Below are 21,500 nucleotides of genomic sequence, written 5' to 3'. Positions count from 1 at the left end.
GCTCTTTTTTTCAAAAACAATGAAAATTCATTGCACAAAAACTAAAATTATAGACAAGCAGAAGAAAAATCTTCCTGCCTAGTTCTAGCCTCCAATGGTTTCAATAACAGAGGAAGACAAGTGATCAATAATGATAGAGAAAATCCTGGGAGGTAGAAACTAAAATAAAAAGAACTGAAAAGAAAAGAAGTAAAAGGTTAAATTGTGTTAGATAGACAAATAATTTTGATACACTGTGTGACTTAAAAAATTGATTCTCGGTACAAGTTGAGACCGCAGTGGTGGTGACCAGAGGGTGTGATCCAGATTCTGGATGCATGAATTCTGCTGTGTGGATTATTATTTTACTGCTCCTGCATGTCTTAAGGGGTAGCTCTTATTTTCTGCTGCTGCAGGTGCATCCCCAGAGCCTCTCTTCTGGATAAGCCATCCTTCCTTTTAGAGAATGGCTCCTTCACAACTCCAGGTCCCCAGCCCAGGATTTTCATTCTCACTGTGACCTGGATGTATCTCAGTCATGTGCAAGAGGGAAACTTGTTGGTTCACCTCAGATACATGTTCCAAGGGTGTGGAGAGTCCATCTGCCCCATAAAAGTCAAGCCATTAAGGTGAAGCAGAAATTGTTCAGGTTGGGGGACCAATGAAATCAGAAAGAGAGTACTAGTTCCTGGGAGCAAAACAGGACTGCTGGGATTGTGGTTGAGCATCTCTGCCCAGAGTCACCCAGTCTCCCTGGTCCCCAGTGTTACTTGCAGCTCAGTGGCTGATTTATAGCCTTTCTGAGCTCTGCCCCAGAGCCTGGTCCTGTTCTGGATGGCTCAGCCCTGTCACTCAGGCTTCTGCTATGGAGTCATCAGGAAGAAAGATAGTAGGGGCTCCAGCAGATGCATCACATGACAAGAAAGAGACCTTGACTGTTGAAGCCTCTGAACTGTGAGAGATAGTCTGTCATCATTAACTTAGCTGGGACCCACTAGAAGGTGGGAGATGATTCCTAACTCTGATGGAGATGAGGCTAAATGTGTTCTTATCCACGATGGTAGGAATGTTAAGTTTCACATTTTTTAAATGGGATGTGACAATTTAAATTCATCAGAACAGAATTGTGTTAGTAACATGTCTGGTAATTAGTTCCTAAGTGAGCAACTGTATTCTCATACATTATGATTTTTTAAAAGGAGTATAAATGATTTGCATCCCTGTGGGACAGAAAAAATGCAGATTGTTTCAGAAAGAAGCCAAGATAATAAGAGGGGTTATTATGCTTGGGATCTTGGTAAGACTTTGGTACTCTGGAAAGTAAAGGACAGACACGATGTGGCATTGGGGGCCTGCAAGGTCCCTCCAAAATAAAACATAAATTGTTGAAACTTGCAACTCCTACCACTGAGAAGGAAGCACTGTGCCTGAAAGATTGAGATTCTACAGGTAAAATACACACCTGTAGATCCTGTTCTAGCTCATGCCAGGTGACACAGGAGACTGCTACTGTGAGTGATCCAGGGGAAGCCACTGTGACAGGTGAGGAACAGAGCAGAAGCCCTGGCACTTGGGCCACAGGAGCACAGAGTCTGATGCCAGAGGTGTCTGCATGAGTGAGGGTCAATGTGGGTCACAACCCCCAGCATCCTAGAGTAACCCTGTGCATCAGCTGCAGAAAATGACTTTCCTTTTGTGAGAGCTCCATCCCTGATTGTCAGGGAAATGGAAACCAGAGCCACAGTGAGCCAGGATCTCACTCTTGTTAGAAAAGCTACTGTCAAAAAAGTAAAGATAACAAGTGCTGTAGAGGGTGTGGAGAAGAAGGAGCTCAGGCACATTGCTGCTGGGAGCATAAATCAGTACAACCACTATGGAAAACTGTAGGTTACTAGAAGAAATTAACAATAGAAATACCATATGATCTAGCAACGGTGTTTATCCACAGTAAATAACCACATTGAGGGGACACCTGCCAGCCATGATCATTGCAGCACCACTTAGGACAGCCAAGAAAAGGCCTGGGATTTAGCTCAGTGTTTTTGCTGCCTGCCTCACAAGCATAAGGTCCTGAGTTCAATCACCAGTACCAAAAAAAGGACAGTCTAAGTGCTGTGAAACTGATGAATGGATGCAGAAAGTGTGACACATGCAATGTCACACCATTCAGCCACAGAAAGGAGAATGAAACCCTGCATTTGTGGCAATGCTGATGGAACTAGAGCTCACGATGTCAGATGGAATATGCCAGACACAGAAAGATAAATGCCACATGTCTCAAGGAATCTAACAAAGCTGATTGTGTGGACGTGGAGAAGGGAATGGTGGTTACCAGAGAGAGCAGAGGGAGGAAGGTGCAGGACAGGTTGCGTGATGGTTACTAAGTTATAGTTAGTATGAGAAGCTCCATGGTTCAACAGCACAGCAGGGTGACTATGAATTGCTACATACATTCTTATATGTATCAGAAATCCAGAAGAAGATTTTGAACATTTTTATCATAAATTATGTTTCTAAAGAGATCAATGTATTTATACTGATTTGAACCACACAATTTATACATGTATCCAAAAAAATCACATGGTACCCCATTAATATGTAGAATTTTGTTTTTGTGTGTCAATTAAAATTGATTAAAATTAAGAGTTCTAAGCATGTTTCTGGTTTCTGTTAGAGACAGAACACTAAGGACCGGTAAGTGACATACTTCTAGAGATGCCCCCTGTGCCCTGGTCTTGTTGGATACATCACATCAATTGTGATGAGCAGCACCCCCTCCTAAACTGGAAATGGCCATTGGGGTAACCTTGGAACACAGTTTGGGGGAGGGCCAGCCTTAGGTATAACAGCCTAAAGAAAGAAGGAAAACTAAAGGCATTTTCTCTCCACACCCTATGAGTCCTACTAGAGTATTAACTGCACTTGGAGAGGGTTGGAATTCATGTAAATGAAGCAAGACAATTTACTAAATTCATTAAAGTGAAACTATTCTTGTAGCTAAACATGAATAAGGGATTTTGACTATTTGGGGGGGAAATCAGCTGTGGAGATTTCCTACAAGTTTATCCTGGGGAAAGGGAGAAGCACATAAGAGAAATCAGAGGGGAGAAGGGAAGGATTGGATGGTTCTGTAGGACCTACCAGCCCCGGATGCTCAATGTACTTCTGATACTGTCCTATTCTTTCCTTTGGAGGCAAAAAAGTTAGTTTAGTTGTGGATCTTATAATAACTTATTATAGCAGACAAATACACAATATAGTAATACTCATACTGACAAAAATTCAGTTTTGACAGTTAACATATTCAAATAAATGTACCCTACAATTTGGTAGTTCAACAGACTACTTTCCTCAATACTTTGTATTACAAAACATGCCAGTTAATCTTAATATTTGACTTTTGAATTTACCCAATATCAGTTAACTTTGCATTTTATTTATTTATTTATTTTAAAATTAATTTTATTGGTACATTTTAGGTATACAATATAATGGCATTCATCATTGGAAATTTTGCACCTTTACATAATCTCTCTTGGTTCATATTTTTCCCCATTCCCCCTACCCTCCCTTCAACCCCTCTATCCCTTCCTATTTACAAAACTTTGAATTCCAAATGATATTTCTACTATAAGTACCAAGCAGACTCAAGAAATCTATGCTATTTTTAATTCAGAAATGAGCTTTTATTTCTTGGAAATGTCTAATAATATCAGAGATTTTGGACTAAATTTAATTTTTAAAATTAATACAGATCTTCTGAATACTTTTCAAACTTAATGGTGACCCAGTGATATTTACAAGTATGTAAGTCTCCATTGGAGGTTGGAAAGTCATAAAAGAAAAGTTCCATTTACATAAAGTTTTCCTGGTTTCTTGAAGGAACACAACACATGCTTTGTGTTCAGACATTAATTTGCAGCTTTGCCTATGTCATGAGCATGTCATTGTCACACGGAAGGGGCATTCATCTGCTCAAACACTGTACACCTCCTGACCATCTTCCTGAGACCTGCCACCACCTCCTTGTTCTGCAAGCTGTAGATGAGGGGGTCCAGCATGGGATTAAGGACATTGCTGAAAACAGAGAGTGCCTGGTCCTGCTCTAGACTGTGAGAGGAGGTGAAATTCATGTAGATGAAGATAGTTGTTTTGGCCAGAGACTCATGACCATGAGATGTGAAGAGCAGGTGGCCAGAACCTTTATCCTGCCCTTGATCAAGTTCATGCAGAAGACAGTGAGGAAGATAAAGTGTGTAGGGAGCTGTGATGAGACTGAAAGGGATGATGAGACACACCATGTTTGTCACCACCACCACTGACTGGTACACCAAGTTGTCCATGCAGGAGAGCTTGATGAGCACTGGGACCTCACAGAAAAAGTGGTGAATCTCCCCGGAGCCACAGACAGGAAAGTGCACGGGGTAGATGGTGTGGATGAGGGAGCTCCCCGAGCCTGCGGCCCAGCACCCAGTGACCATTTGCAGGCAGATGTGGGTGTTCATGATCGTGGGGTAGAGCAGAGGGTTGCAGACAGAAATGTAGGGATCATATGCCATAAGGGTCAAGATGAGGCACTGTGACATTCCCAGAGTCAGGAAGAAGAAGCCCTGCATTCAACAGACAGTCCACGAGATAGTCCTCTGGCCTGTGAAAAAGTTGAAGGCCATCTTTGAGATGATGGTGGACATGAACATCCAGTGGATGAGGGAGAGATGGCTGAGGAGGATGTACATGGGTGTGTGGACCCAAGAACTGCCCCAGATGAGGATGATCAGGAGCGTGTTTCCAAGGAAGGTGAGGATGTAGAGCAAGAGGATCGCAGAGTTGAGGATGATGGGAATGCCAGAACTTAGGGAAGAGGCCCATGAGGACAAAGTCCCTCCCAGAGGACTTGTTCCCAGGGATCGGTACAGGAAAGGTGCAGGGCCAGAATAGACAGATGTGTTAGTCCCATGATGGGGGTAAGCAAAAAACAGAGATGATATTCCTGGGTTTGGAAGTTAGGACCCAGTCCTGGGAGGGTCCAGGAGACCCAGCCCATCTCAGAGATGCCCTGTGCTCCAGATGAGAGGAGGCTTAAACAAAGGCAGAGGGAGGCTGTGTGGAGGGCAGGATGCTGAGGGCCTTTGGGTCTGGTTCTCAGTTTCTCTAAAGCAATGCCTCAGGCTCAGGTCTTCTGCTCAGAGAAAATTCAGTGACAGTAAGGCAGGGTGCTGAGGAGACACGTGAGGTGGCCCTGGGGGAGGTGCTGTGGGGTTACTTCCTCCTCGGTGTGTACCCCACCCCACCCCTAAAGCAAAAAAATAATTTTAACATAAATCAAATAAAAGCTTACCTTCATTTATTCCCCAAAATTATAACAAGGCTGGGGAACAAACAACAGATTGGAAGTACTGCCATTCAGCTCAAGTTTTGTGTCAATCTGTGGATCAAATGGTTGAACGCTTTCTCTGATGGGGGATTCTTAGTACTCGCCCCCATCACATCAGAGGCATTTTACCATATACTGCGAACAGCTGCCTAAACTCTTATTAAAATAGAGACTATTGAAAAGAATGATCAACTTCACTACCCCTTCAGTGCTATATGTTTTTTTTTTAAATTGGAGAATCTTGTAAACTATGAGCCCACTTTCTAGAATTATAAACCTAAAAGTTTAAATGCCGTTTCTAATCACAGTGCTCAATGAGATGAGCTTGCAACTTTTGGGTTTTATAAACTTTACCTTCATAAGGTTATGAATTTGTAACTGGAGAATAAAACTAGTGAAAAGCTCAAAACATAAAAGTATAAAGGAGCTAATGTTTAAATATTAAAACCTAAACTGTAAAAAAAACTCAAAATGTGTTTAACTAGTTTGTGTTTTCATTTAGTAGTCATTATTTTTAAAATTTCACTAAATATTTTGCATATGTGTTAACAATGAACCAAATGTCCGAAGCACACTGCATGTCACTTCTTAGGAAGTAAAATCTTGGAATCATGGAGAAAACTATATACTGAACATATTATTTGAGTAGAATACAAATTGTCACTATAAAGAATTTTAAATTATTTATTAAATTGTTCCCACAAAATTAAGAAAATTTCATAATTTAATTAATTTGATAGAATAAATATTTATTGAGGGCCAACTTTAAATATATTTCCATTATTTCCTTAGTAGACCCTTTGAGTAGGCAGGTCTACTCAAAACGAGGAGAACAGTGTTATGCCTACTAATTAAGAATTTTACTATCCTTTGAAAAATCTTCCAGATTAAAATGATCTAGGTCATTTTGGAGCACAATGTTTCTTTACTGGTAGAATGATTTCAGGTTTGCCATGGGTTCATACAATGCAGTTTCAAATACACTCATCACAAGAGTCTTAGCTTAGTAAGCAGACAGGTTTTCTAAATGCAAAAGGACAAATTCAGGGTACTGTGCTGCTTGGTTACTGAGTTTAGCCACATGGTGGTGCCTGCTTCATATTATACAAGGTTTGGTCAGGCAAAACTCTTTCTTATACCACTATTTAATGCTATGACTGGTGCAGATAGTCAAATGGAAATGAGTCATGCAGTTTTCCCATACATTTGAATTCTGAGCAGCCTACCAAACACATATCAAAGACTGCCATTGATTTGTTTTTTGCCAAACAACCAAACTCTAGCATCTGTGAGAATTAACAATAACCATATAAATTCTGTATAGAATCAACTTTACCAGGCATAGTACAGGATGTGCTGACATCTACCTTAAATTCTCTTTTTCACCACTCCCTCCTGCTGCTTAGAGTTGCTGATCACTAGATTTTATGTGATCAAGAGTAATTTCTCCCTACACAGCATTAAGCCATTTTTACATTAAAAAAAGAATGCAGTTGGCTAGGGGTAGGAGGGAAGTCATAAATTTTAGGAAATGAGTCCCATAGCTATGATTCTATACTATTATTGAGGTTTAGAAACTTGTTTGTATGTCAGCTAAGATCTAACTAATCCATCATTAATGGTCTAGAAGTCTTTGCAGCAAATGACCCAGAGGGACAGGGTCCCCAGACTTTAATTAGCTTTGATCTCAGACCAAAATAGTGCACCTCAGACATTAGAGGTAATTGTGTGATGCAGATGGCCCTCACTGCAGAAAATACTGAATTGTTTCCAAATTCATAGTCCTATCTCTAGATTGTGATGTTGACAAATGACAAGGAAAATGACCAGATCCTCTCAGGGACGTGTGAAGACAGATGTCCCATATCACACTAGAATTTTTAGCAAATTCTGTTTTTATGTTGTTTCACTTCTTTTTTATTTTATGTGTGTGTTTGCAATACGTAATAGTTATATTTATTTTTGGAAATTGGTATGAGAACGTATTTTGATAGTTTTCTATCCCTTTTTCTCTCTATATAAATTTTCCTCCCCCGTGAGATCTTTCACCATCTCCAAAAAATCTGATTTTTGTTTTTTACCATCTTTTCTTTATTTTCCTCTATTTATATTTTGGGTTTCTCATGTAAGAAATACCATGCAATATTTAACTCTCTGTATCAGACTTATTTCACATAACATTACAGTCTCAAGATCTGCCCTTTCTCCTGAAAATAATGATTCTTTATGGCTGAGTATGTTGTATTTTGTACATGTTCTGCATCATTTTTATCCATGGTCTGTGGATAGGCATGTAATCTGTTTCCAGCACTTAGTCACTGTGAATTGAGCTGCTATAAACACATGTATCACTATAGTATCATGTTTTTAACTTTTTCTGAAGTATATCTAGAAGAAATATAGCTGGGTCTAATGGAATTTCTACTTTTGTTATTGAGGAATCTCCACAATGGTTTCCATAGTGGTTGTACTGCTATGTAATACTATGTACCCAGCATCAATGTTCAAGGGTTCCTTTTGTCCCCCCATCCTCAGCAGTATTTGTTGCATTTTGTGTCTTTTTTATTAGTCCACATGTCCAGTACATAACAGGTACATTTCTTTTGGGGAATTTATCTTTTCTTGATCATTTTCAATCAAAATACACCTCAAAAACAGGAAATAAAAACCAAGAAATGCTATCCTACGCACCAATGACTTTTAGGTTCTCTCTCTATTCTTAGCATTGTTTCTGTTCACCTCTTTCTGGAGGAAAACAGGTTTAGAAGATGCCTGTGAATCTAATGAAGCACTGAGCTGGGATCTTCAGGTGATTCTAGTCTCCACTGAAGAGAAGTCAGAGAGGGCAGCCATGAAAGATCTTCTCACTACTCCATCATCAACCTGAAGTCCTGCTGGAAGCAGAGAACAGAGTGGGACAGGGATGTCTCCAGGGATGGTAGAAGTCATCCAATCCCCCTGTGAAGTTAGGGGATATTTGCAACAAGGAAGTAATTGGTAAAGAGTCACTTACTGAATAGTAATTAGCACTAAATGAGGGCATCACAAATGCTAATTTGTAGAATAGGTAAAAATACCATGCTCATTCTGCAGGTGAGAAACAGAGGCACAGGGAGGCTGGATGATTCATTTACCTAGGGAGAAGCAGAGTTGGGATGCAGATGAGAGCTCCAGACACTCTGTGGCTGGGTGCTTGCATGCCATAGAGGGGAGGGATGCTGGCTTGCCTTGTATAAACTGCCTTCAGAAGAGCCCTCAGTGAGTAGCAACAGCTGGATGTTAGAGAGGAGGGCATTGAGATGCTGGGAAGGTGAGATGTGCTCAAGCTGGTTGGGAAGAGTAGGCAACTCAACAGTGACTGACCTCCAGGGTTGGGAGGGCAGGGAGAGGCCAGTGTGATACATGGAGCAGGAAAGTGACTGCACTGCAGAAAGTAATAAGGATATGAAAATGCTAAATGCCTTGTTCAGGACACATTGTATGCATGTTTCAAATCATCACACTGTACTCCTTAAACATTCAGTTACTACAATGCTTAAGGAAAAATATATACATGAGGCGTTAAAATGTTTTAAAGGATTACTGATTTTTGAACATTGATTTTGTGTCCTGTAAATTTGATACAAGTATTGGTGTTAATATTTTGGTTGGTTCTACAGGGCTTTATATATGATCCTTTCACCAACAGGAAGTATTTCACTTATTCCTTTCCTAGTTAGATATCTTTTTATTTCTTTCTGGCACATCCGTGCTCTTGCTAGGACTTTCATTAGTGTGTTGAGTATAACTGGTGAGGGTGAGCACCCTGTCTTGTCTCTGATCTCAAGAAGAGCTTCCAGTGAATCACAACTATGGATAATGCCACCTGCTTATCATCTATGGCTCTGTGAGGCACATTTCTTCCACAGCAGGTCTAATGAGAAGTTTTATCATGAGAGAGTGTTGAAATTGATTGAGTTTTTCTGCATTTGTTAAGATGATCGCCTGGTCCTCATCCTTTATTCTCTTAATGTGTTGCATCCCAGTTACAGACTTGCTTATGTGTCACATTTGTATCCCAGGACCAAACTGCACTTGAGCATGGTGAACAGTCCTTATGGTGTGCTGTTGATTCTGTTAGCATTTTATCTTGGTAATGTTCCCATCTATGTTCCTTAGAGACACTGCCCTGTAGTGTACATTTGTTGTGTCCTTGTTTGACTTTGATATCAGAGTAATGCTGGTGTCATAAAGCAAATTTGGAAGTATTCATTCTTGTTCAATTTTAGGAAGAATTTGAAAATAATTGGTATTAGTTCTTCTTTAAATATTTGGTAGAATGTACTATTAAAGTCATCAGGTCCACACTTTTCTTTAAAGAGAGGGTTTTTTTACTTTTAATTTAATCTCCTTACTATTAATCTTTTCAGTTTTTCTTTCCATGATTCAGCTATTGGTGCCCTCTGTTGTATTTTTCTTTCAATCATTGTATTTTTCAGACTTAGAATTTGTTTTTCTATAATTCTGTCTTAAATTTGTAGCTTCAATAATTTATTATTTTTCAGATTTCACTGAATTTATTGTATTTTCTCAAAGTCCACTGAGCTTCTTTGAGGCAATTACCTTGAAATTGTCTGGTGGTTTGTATATTTCTAATTCTTTGGAGCTTCCCAGGCAGGATTATTGTCCTCTTTTTTTGGTATTATATCTCCTGGGTTCTTCATGATCTCTCTCACTTTACATCTAATCTGCACATTTGAGAAAGCAGTAACATATTCCAGTCTTTGTAGATAATTTTTCTAGGAAAACATTTCTTTGCTATGGATTATTTTCTAGGAAAGCCCTAAACCAGTCAGCTACAGAATTCTGAGTGGGTGTTCTCCATGGGCTGTGAGTGGGCTTGCTGCTGGGGTCCTCAGTCAGCCTGGTCCAGTGCCTGAGCTGGTAGGAAGTAGGCCTAGCCCTGGATCTGCAGGGCTGACCTGAGACTGGGAAGCCGGAAAGCCTGGGATCCACAGGGGATGCCCTCAGACTGCACTGAACCTGTGACCTGGACTCACTGGGATTCACTGGGACAGAACTGTAGCCTGGCCTGCAAAAAGGCAAACTTGGAGCCTGAGGCTGAGTAGGTGAGCCTGGTATGCCAGTGTGGTCCTGGGTACACACTATGTATCCCAGCCAAGCACCAGGGTCTACTGGGGTGGAACTGGACTCTGGGTCTGCTGGTACCAGCTGGGACCATTGGTCTCCTGGAGCCTGGGGCCATGTGGACCAGCCTGCAGGTTGGACCCGGCCTGGTGCTATGACAGATGTAGACCCGTGACTGTGTGGGCAGGTCACAAACCTGGGCTAACAGGAGTTCAGCTCTGGTTTAAATAGTCACTGGAATGCAATAATGTTTGGATGTTTTATTTTTAATTGCATTTAAAGATCATTTATCTTGATAATCTCCTTTATCTGACTATTTATTTGTAGTATTTATCAACATGTTTGATTAATGTTTTTCATTTACTTGTACCTGTAAAAATTTTCACATAGAACTTTTAAACCTGGGTTGTCCCACACTTCCCTCCACTCACATGTTTATCTCTTCACATGCCCAGAATTAACCCAGGCATAGTTTCTGTTTCAAAATAATCTTCCTTCTCCTTAGAACAGTGTAGCTCATGGCTGTGTTATTTATCAGATGGAGACAAAGATGGTTGGTCTCTGTGGGTGTGAATTCAGCAATTTTACTTATACCACAAGGAACCTCATTTTGAGTTCTTATCATGGATTCTTACAAGAATATTAATTACTATCATACATGGGATGGTGCCAGAAGATAGCAGAGTGGAAGTAACCTTGGTGTGACTCTGCAATTAAGAAGAGTCATCCCCACAAAAGAGAAACTATATTTCTTTCAAAGAGAGAGAGAGTTCTGGGAATGAAGAGAAGCAAAAGGAAACAAAACAGCACAAATTTTGGAAAGAAATACACAAAAAGATATGGAGCAACTTGTAAATTCAACCTGGCCCTGGGCTGGGGAAAGGGAACACAATGCCAAAACCAAAAGTTAGCAATCCCTGATATTGCCAGATGGCCAGAGGCCCTATCTGAAGATAAAAGCCCTGGTCCATGTAAACTTTTGCTCCAGCTCAGGGATTTTGTCAGAAGGTGACCCAACCTACATGACATACTGACATGGGAGATTCTGGCCAGAACTCAGAGGACTAGAATACTGATAGAAATATAGACCATAAAGGCCAGTCTCAGATTGCTTAAGTTGGGAACAAGGGCTCCATTGCAATTAGACCAGAGGCCATGTTTATTACACCTTGGTGCAAAATTTTTCTTCATTTTACCTAGGTGCTAGGATGTTGTGGGAGACACTGACTTAGGGGAATGAACTAACAAATCTGGAAGGAACTTTTAAGGTATCCCAATGTTCAGGCTGTGGTGTAGGTATTGCTGACATCTTTTAGCCAGATTTACAATGAAAAGCAAAAGCAAAAGCAATTGGGAAAGGTTTGCAGTTTCACTACAAAAGGAAGCACCTGATAAGTTGAGGTCATAGAGAACATGATTGCTAAAAGGATATCATTGAAAAGAAGCCAACTATTTTGTGCTGAGACAAGAAAAACAATGCCTTCAGGGATTCTCAAAAAGCAGAAATGCTCCACCAATCACAAGGTCAAATGTGCAAAACTCAACTTTCCATTTGAAAAGAAAGCTCCACAGTGCCTTGCTCATTCAGGGACACATAGGAAATTGTGTTCATGAGTTCAACCATCCAGACACTCAGAGGTCTATGCAGCCATGGTCCAAGATGATCACACTACTGCTTGAACTGGAAGCAGTCCTTGATGTCATCCATGTAGTGCTGGATTTATGGCCACACAGAATGCAAGAGTTATGGGATCAGAGAGCCTTCCACCAAGATTTCAGAAGAAGGCTTGAGAGGCCATGGAATTTCTCCCTGCGAGGTCAGAGTGTGAAATTGAAAGTGAAATGAAAAGTGTAGTGGAGACCCCAGAAAGTTTCAGATGCCAGGAATGTGGAACATCTGCTGAGGAAAGCCATTTCCAGTGAGTACAGCTAGCCCAAGAGAGAGGCCATGAGGGCTGTGATCAGCAGTGCTGTAGGAGGGGGTCCACTCAAGGTACTTGGAGCTTACATCTCATCACAACCTACCCTGAACACTGACATGGAACTACAGGATTTAATATTTACCCTGCTGAGTTTCTGTCTTGCATTAGTCCTATTCTTCCTATCCCTCTATTTCTCCCTTTTAGAATCAGAGGATTCACCCTATGTCATTGTATGTTGGAAAGATTTAAATTTATTTTTTAAATTTTCATAGGAGCTCACAGCTAAAAAAATTATAAGAAGAGATTTCAGACTTGGACTTTTCAGAAGTGCTGTGAACTGTTAAACCTTTGGTGACTCTTAGAGATGGACTAAATATGTTTTGCATAATGAGATGGACATGATGTTTTGGGGGCCCAGGAGTGGAATGAAATGGTTTATATCTGGAATGTTCCCCCAAAGTTTCATGAGTCCAGAGGTGGAAATTTTGGAAGGTGAATTGAATCACGGGATGCCATACTCATGAATTAATCTACTGATGACTTTATAGCTGAATGTTCTGTGGAGGTGGGGCCTGATCAGAAGCAGTAGGTCACTACATGTGTAACATGAAAGGATGTACTTTTGTTCTTAGCTCTTCCCTGTTTTCTCTGTTCTGGCTGTCATAGGATGAGCAGGTCCACCTAGCATGCTTTTTCTGTCTTGTAACCAGATGACTGTGGACTGAATCGCCTAAAAACCATGAGCCAATATAAACCTCTCCTCTTTAAAGTTGTGGGTGGTTGGAAAATGACTAAGGCAAATTTTGTCTTTCATGTCTCTCTTTTCCTTTTGCCCTTTCCTCTGCCATTCCTGTTTTCTAATATTTTTCATATCTTTCATACTTTTACTTTATTGTGCTACTTTTTCTCCACTCCTTTAATTAAATTTTACATCACCTTATATATTTTCTTCTTTCCAATTTTTCCCCTTTTCTTATATCATTCTTCTAACTTTTATTTCACTTCTTTATATCACTTCTGCTATTCTCCTGGCATCTCCAACATCCTGGGGTCTCCACTACACTTTTGGTTTCATTCTCTTGACTTTTATGCTCTGCCCTACCATGTGGAAATTGCCTGACCTCTCAAGCCTTCTTCTAAAATCTGAGTAGAAGCCTCCCTGATCCCATAACTCTTGCATTCTGCATTCCCATAAAAAGAGCACCACATGGATGACACCAAAGACGGCCATGAGTTCAAGCAGTAGCCTGGTCCCCTTGAGCCATGGCTACAATGGCCTCTGTGTGTAGAAAAGGCTGAACTCAGATATACACTTTCCTAGGCATCCTTGAATGACCATAAAACCTATAGACTCTCTTCTCAAATGAAATATTTAGTTTTTTACCCTTGAACCTGTGCTTAGTGGGGTATTGCTGCCTTTTGCATCAAGGAAATTTTCTTCTTGTCCCTGTTCAAAATATTTGGCTTTTTAAATGATAATATTTTCAGCAGTGATCCTCTTCATGGCCTCACCTTTGTAGAAACTTCCTTTCTGGCAAAACTGAAAAATTTTAAATATTCATATCTACCATTTACTCCTGGTTATCATTGTACATCTGGCTAAAGGCAGCCAGGAGTACCTATGCCACAGCCTTAATATTGGGCTGCCTTAAAATTTATTGCACAAGATTAATTAGTCCACAGCCCTTAATCTTAGTTTCCCATAGTCTCAGGATGTTGGAAAAATATATACAAATTTTCTATCAAGTAACACATATGCCTTCTAATCCAACTGCCAATGGAGTCCTTGTTCCCAACTGAAATCTAGTGAGCTTGGCTTTTACTCTCTACATTCCTATCAATATTCTAAGCTTTTGAGCTCTGAATAAAATCTCCTATCAAGCTTAGCTGACAGCATTCTAGGGCTTCTCTAGTAGGCATCTCTAAACCATTCCAAATTCCTTCCACAAACCAGTTTCAAAATTTTCTGAACTACATAGTCCAGAATATAGTAAAAAATATCTTATCTTTCTGCCACCAATTTTTTTGTCTTAGCCACTTTCCCATTACTGGGGCAACATACCCGAGACCCACAGTTCAAAAGAGGAGAGGTATATTTGGGCTCATATTTGGCTGGCTCCATGGTTGGCTAGCTCCAAGGCAGAAACAGATTGTCAGAAGGGCATGGCAATAGAAAAGGTGCTAGTCCATGGCATCCAGGACTAGTGAAGGGAGGAACTGGGGACAAGAACACACTGCTCCTGGTCACATCCCCAGTTACTTATCTCTAACAAGGCCCACCTCCTTATAGTAAGCCAGCTATGAACTCATTATTAGACTATTCCACTGATGAATACAGCACCCCTTGATCAAATCACCTACCAAACACATGAGACTTTTAAGGGATAATTTAGGTCTAAACAATAGCAATAAGCCAAATAAATTTTCTTTTGAAGCAGAGATCTATTTGTAGTCATAATTAGGAGAAAAACACCTAGAAAGAAGCTAAATCATGTACGTTAACCAAGTGTAAGTGACTAAACCCAAATGATGCCATTATTAGCAACAACACAGATGACTATCAACAGGGTGTGGAGGAGAAATAAAGTATTTTCAAACACAAGATGTCATCAGATTTCCTTTAATTTTTCAAGGTACTTGCTCAATCTGGCTTCAGCAGTGTGACCAATAAAATACAATACCTACCCTAACACCTTTCTTTATTTCATAATGTATATCCATAACAGCTTCCCCCTAGATATGTGGGGGGTGCAATAACTTAGTGACCAGATCACTTCCCCCTTCTGAGTTGGGTGTACAGTTTTAGTTTGCCTCTGTCTCTGTTCCAGCATCATTTACCATCCATCCCACAGATTCTACATCCAGCAAAAATTATGAACAACTAAACTTTTCCATAAAAGCATGTTAATCCATCTAATTTGGCCTCAAATCCAGCTTCTCATAGTTAAATTTCCTTCATGGATTATCTTCACAGAAAATTCTTACTTGATCTTCAAGATCCGACTCAGATAATATTTTTCTCACGTAAACTGTTCTTTGATCATTCGCCAAATTTTCACCTAGATAAATGTCCTTTCTTCCGTATGCTGGCATGGGGGTACACTTTTATTGCAGTACTTATCTTCCATACAGTAATCTTTTTTATAAATAATTTTGTTATATTATTTCAGTCCTTAGTGAATTTATTATTTCTACATTAGCTGAAAGAAATTCCCAGTGCAGTTTAGCATTTGTTGATTTTAATCAAATTTTAATTTAATTAATAGAGTTAAGTCAGTATCCACTAAGACTATGACAATCTATCTACCAACAGAAGATTGAGTCAAAACACTAGACTTCCCTACCTTAAAATCCCACTATAACTGTAAAAAAAGGTTGAGAGTTCAGTAACAGTGCAACATAGCTGTGATAAGCAAAATGATACAGGCAAATGGACAGACTGACAGACACAGAGGAAAATCAGAACTGGAAAAAGTGTTGTATCCATAGTGGAAATTAAATAAAAGAGACAGAGAGAAGTAAGACTTAAATTTGATCTTGAAGTAGGGGAAGATTTTAGGAACATAGGATACAGGAGATTCCAGGCAGGAGAAACTGGTCTAGAGTATAGATCCCAGGAAGAGAAAAGAAAGAAAAATATAAGAAATTAGAAAAATCAATAACTTTGTGAGTATATGGGATCAATGATTGAAAGTCAAAGAAATTTTCACTATGAGCCTCTAGGGAAATGACAGTGACATTAATTTAAAAATTAACCAAAAATTAAATTCCAGAATATGTATTTAGTAGCTAATTTGGAAAAACTCTAATGTTACCATAATAGAGGATTCCTTGAGGACTTGGCACCTGGACACCTGTGCCCCTAATGAGCAGCTGGCAGGGCTGAGTTGGTGAGAGTGAGAGAGCTGTCCTGGCTGAGGTGGAGGAAGGTGCTGCATCTATCAGACCATCGGCTCATGGTCTCACTTCCTATGAAACAGCTTAGATTTCAACTGCGTATCAGCACCAATGTCCAGAAGGAATTCTACATGCTTCACACTTCCCAAGAAATGATACTACAAACAACAAGATAAGCACCTTGGTGAAGAAATAAACCAATTTTTCTGGTTTGTGAAAATCCATTCATAAGGATAATTCTTTAATCATTTCTCAAGGGCATTTATGAGGTGCAATCTTGGTAACTGGGTACATGACAGAGCTCAAGAGAGCTACTGTTCAACTATGGGAGGAGACAAAGTTAGGTGCACATTTATGTATCATTGAAGTGAACATAATAACGTGGAGTGTCTTCCCATATACCAATGTGATAAAATGTTGGACAGTGCTTTGAAGCCAATAAGATAAAAATTAATTATTGCTTTTTAGTGTAATTTTTGTAATAAAGGCCTCTAACAGTCCATGCACTGGATACAAAGTCTGAAAGCTTAGTCTAGCTAACACAGTTTCTTCTGTCATTAGTCTCATGGCTTAGTGGTTGAAACAGATGTCAGTGTCTGTAATCAAAAAAGATGACACTGATGTTTCAATCCAGGCTCTGTGACGAAAGTTTCAGATGAGATTTTATAATCACAGAACCCAGCCAATCTCAAAATGCTAAAAGCCTTGGGAAACAGCATTTGAACTAGAAATGAAGGTGACTGGAGACTGCATAACATAATAGTGAAACTTCAGAGCCCTGCAAAGTTAAACAATTTTCAAAGGTCCACTACTCTGCAATCTCTGTATCTCTCCATTTAACGACTTTAGGTCAGGCACAGACAACCTATCAACTGCACCAAGACTCACTGTAAGGAAAGAAAGAACAGATGCAAACTGGACAATTTTGTTATTAAAATGTTTTTAGTTGACATGTAATGATGATACATATATGTGGGATAAAGTGTGAAATTTCAGTACCTGTATACAATGTGAGAAAACCAAGAGTAATCGATGTATCTGTTACCTCAAACATTTACATTTTGGGGGGCTGGGAACAAAGTCCTTTCAGGTAGTCATGTTGAAATATACAGTATGTCATGAATCATATTCACTCTACTGTGCTGCAGATCATAGAACTCTCTTCTATCTAACTTGAATCTTGTATCCTTTAGCTGACCTCTCCTTATTATGCTGCCCCCTCACCCTTCTCAGCTTCTGACAACCATAGTTCTGCTTTTGATTTCCATGAGACCAAGCATTTTAAATCTTAAGCCTGCTTTCACATCTAAAGTAAGAAAGCTCCTCAAGTCAGTCAGACATCCATTAACATGTTGTAGACATGGTCAGTACATAATCTCTTGATCTGAAACTGATGGTCATGTAGAGTTATAATAAAGGCTGGATGTGTAGAGATTAGTAACTTCTGTGAGTACCAGCCCGTAGTGATCTGCTGGTGTCTGCAAGGAGTTGTGCCTCTTTAATGACTGCAAGTGGAGAGTGTACTAAGATATTTTCTGCTGTTAAAATCTCTGGATTCAAAATCAATCTCTATTTTGGTGAACAAATTTAAATCAAGGGTCTGGATGGAATCAGTGAGTTGAAAGCAAAACAGCATAGGAACTGGAGAAGTAAGCAACAACCAAATATTTGAGACCACTTTTCACTCTTCTGAGGAGAAGAAGGCACTGATTCTTCTAGACTTGTCTTTGTAGAGCAAAGGAAATTTTTGTCTTGTTGATGTTGACACATACAAAATAAACAGACCTTTCAGAAGAAGATAGGATAGCCTAACCATTTATGATTAGATTTTTAATGACTTCATGAAGAACTGAGCATCATGGGTTGTCAAGAAGATAGCAGAATAGGATATTAGAGTATGTTATTCTACTATGGGTTTTCTAGGATTCTGTTAAAATCATGTTATTAAAATTTATCAATTTTTGATAACTAATAGAAGGAGCATTTTTCCTCTTTAGGCTGTTGAGGTAACTTTATAAATGCTCTAAGGTGAATCTCCTTACATTGAGATATAGTTATGTTTTTTTACATATGATACTGGTGTAAATTTCTCTATTTTTAGAATTTCTAACACTATTTCAATAACTGCAATTTTCTTGCAATTGTCCTTTCTTCCTACTGTTCTTGTTAAGTTCATGTAATGAGGACATAAAAGCTTTAGGAGATGATGGGTGTGTTATCTCTTGTTATAAACTCAGGAAGAATTTGTGTAGCTGTTTAAATGGCTTTATAGACACTGGCAAAATGTGATCAAAGAATATTAAATTTTAAAAATTTATCACAGTAAAGACACATTGTTATTAATCCCCATCAAAATGCACCAGCCCACTTCAAGCACACTTATCCCATTGTTCTTGCCACTGTCTGAAGCAGTTCTGGAAGTCTTCTTTCCTGAGTGTCCTTAAGAGATATTATTAAAAATTCAGTGAATGGTACTGCCAAGTGCCACCCAATGGAAATGTGCCCTTGTAGAAACATTACATGGGTCCTTATCCACCTTATTCACTGGATCTGGCACTAAGACTTCTGGCTCTTCCCCAAAGTCAAAATGACCAGGACAAGAAAACATTTTCAGTGAATTGAGGAACAGTGCACTAAAGAAACTCACAGAAGTTTGCTCCAGAACTGCCTCAGAAAGTGGCAAGAGCAATGTGATAAGTGTATTTAAAGTGAGAAGGATTTTGAGTGAGTTTTATGGTAGTGTGTCTTTTACTATAATAAACTTTTTAAAAATTTAAACATTCAATATAGTCTTTAATCACACCTTGTACATAGCTAGCAATGCTGAGGAAATTGTAACCCTGGAGGAATGAAGCCCTAAAATTTTCCCTGTGCTTATCATACAAATAACTGCTTAACTAGGGCTTGAGAGTTGTATGAATTTTTCAGCAGCGGGAAATTTACAAGGTCACAGAAAAAGAAAAAATTCCTCATTACTAATAATCTAAATTTATTATAGACCATGTAAATAAAATGAACATTTTCCCCAGGTAGAACACTGGGCCAATTAGGTTAAAAGCTTAAATAACTGTAATGTGTAAAGCACCATGAGCAGCCCTAATGACTCATTGTATTTCCCCTTAGATCATAATGGCTATAGCCAGGATGTATGAGGAAAGCATGAAGATTTTTTAAAAAATCCTCCCATAGGTTAAATTCACACTGTTTTATTTCTGGCCAATAATATTTGACCTGAAATTTTTTTCAGAAATGTTTTACTAAAGAAATCACTGAAAAGTTGAAAAATTGAACCAGCATCATTTTCTGAAATAATGAAAAAGTGAATAATATGCAAATGAATTTTGTAAATTACCAACTCAGCATATTTTGTAGTGTAGAGACATTTATAATTTTTAAAAAGCTGTAATAATATATGAAAATATCAAAAACAATAAATTTAATGGTATATTATAATAGGCATACTCTGGTTCTAAATTACATTAGCACATGGACCAGAACTACAAAATTAGTAAGAATTGATTCAAGTGATTGTGGATGAATATTTTTTATATTTGTCATTATCATCATAGTCACATTCCATCTCAAGCTTTAATAGCAAACTGCTTCACCTTTATGACATTCCTGTCTCTTCCCATTCACTGTCTTCACAGCCATAGTTAAAGGAAATGACACAGAACACACTGATTTCACACTCCTGGGCTTCTTCCTGGAGTTTAGACACATTACAGTGCTGGTCACCATCATCTTCCTGATTTTCACAGCCACCTTCACCAGCAACACTCTTCTGATCATCCTCATCTGGCTGGACTCCCACCTGCACACCCCCATGTACTTTCTACTCAGCCAGCTCTCTTTAATGGATATCACTTTGTCCTCCAGTATCATTCCCAAGATATTCATCAACTTCTCTAGCTGGCAGAGAATCTCATTCCTGGCTTGTGGGATTCAAATTTTCTTCTCCCTGACTGTAGCCACTGCAAAATGCACCCTCATAATGTTCATGTGCTTCAATCACTATGTGGCCATCTGCAAACCCCTCTGGCACATGCTCATAGTCAGCCCCAGGGTTTGTCTGTAGATAGCTGCCATGGCCTAGGCTGGAGGGGCGCTCATGTTCCTGGCCCACACTGCTTTCACGTTACACTTTCACATCTGCAGCCCCAGAGAGATCCTCCACTTCTTCAGTGAAGTCATGGCAGTCCTCAGGATAGTCTGTGAGGACATCTCGGTCTATGAGAAGGCTGTGGTGGTGACCAGCAACCTTGTTCTGCTGCTGCACTTGTCACTCATCTTGTCCTTCTATGTTGTCATCTTCCTGGCCATGCTTCAAATAAGCTCCCCAGAAGGAAGGAGCAAGGCTCTGGCTACCTGCTTCTCTCACCTCTGTGTCATGGTGCTCTATTTTGGTCCCAGAATGTTTATCTACATGAGACCTGGCTCTGGCAAGACTCTAAAGCTGAATCAGGGTATATTTCTGTTCGGAATGTTCCTGACTTATTTTCTGAATCCACTCACCTATAGTTTCAGGAACAAATAAGTTCTCAGTTGACTGAAAATTTTGGTAGGGCAGTGTTGGGACATAAATATCATTGTCAGTTGAAGGAATCACAGAAGTGCACCAACAAGGAGTATTTTTCATTTAAATACTATCCTCTGGGAGACCTTGAAACACTCAACTAAACAGAGTCACAGTGCAGAAAACTCATGAAAATTTATTTCCTCCCTCTGCCCTGGGATTGTTCCCTGATCATTGTAGGGGATACTCTGGTAAGGGATAGGAACTGTGCCCATCAGTCCCCTCTCTCATTTGTACTTTAATACCTCACAAATATCATGCTGGCTCATTGAGGAAAAGTGCCCTTCATGTCTACATCCTTAGAACCCAGAACATTGTCTGCACACAGGATGTTTGCTCCTTGGAAGCACTGACTGGGTAAAGGAGTGAGGAGGATGACACACTGTGAAGACTCAAACAAATGTGCCACCACTGTTCTATCTTACCTTAGGGAACTATTCATTTCTCTTCTAATCTTCAAAATATGTAAAGTCTTCAATCTGTATCAGTATTTCTAACTTGCATTTTCACTTACATTAGAGTCAGTTGTAGTCTTCAATAATAACAGCAGACCTGTTGATTTAGTCTGTGATGTATGCCTGCGAGTTTGACTGGTGACTGCCCTGTGATTTTCCACCTGAATCTG

General features: G+C 39.5%; 1 protein-coding gene and 1 pseudogene across 1 annotated transcript; one reads left to right on the top strand and one right to left on the bottom strand.

Moving 5' to 3' along the window:
- Window positions 1–3,929: 3,929 nt before the first annotated feature.
- On the bottom strand, window positions 3,930–4,538 carry LOC147822083 (olfactory receptor 2T35-like). Its single transcript, XM_087197548.1, has one exon. The coding sequence runs from the start codon at window positions 4,536–4,538 to the stop codon at window positions 3,930–3,932; it is 609 nt and encodes a 202-aa protein (XP_087053674.1).
- A 156-nt stretch (window positions 4,539–4,694) lies between these two features.
- LOC101704984 (olfactory receptor 2AJ1-like) lies at window positions 4,695–20,836 on the top strand (annotated as a pseudogene).
- The last annotated feature ends 664 nt before the right edge of the window (window positions 20,837–21,500 follow it).

Source organism: Heterocephalus glaber, unplaced genomic scaffold (assembly GCF_053883595.1).
Source record: "Heterocephalus glaber isolate CG9 unplaced genomic scaffold, H.glaber_assembly_v1.0 deba00001673, whole genome shotgun sequence".
Lineage (NCBI taxonomy): Eukaryota > Metazoa > Chordata > Mammalia > Rodentia > Bathyergidae > Heterocephalus > Heterocephalus glaber.
This window is presented reverse-complemented; position numbering and strand designations above follow the sequence as displayed.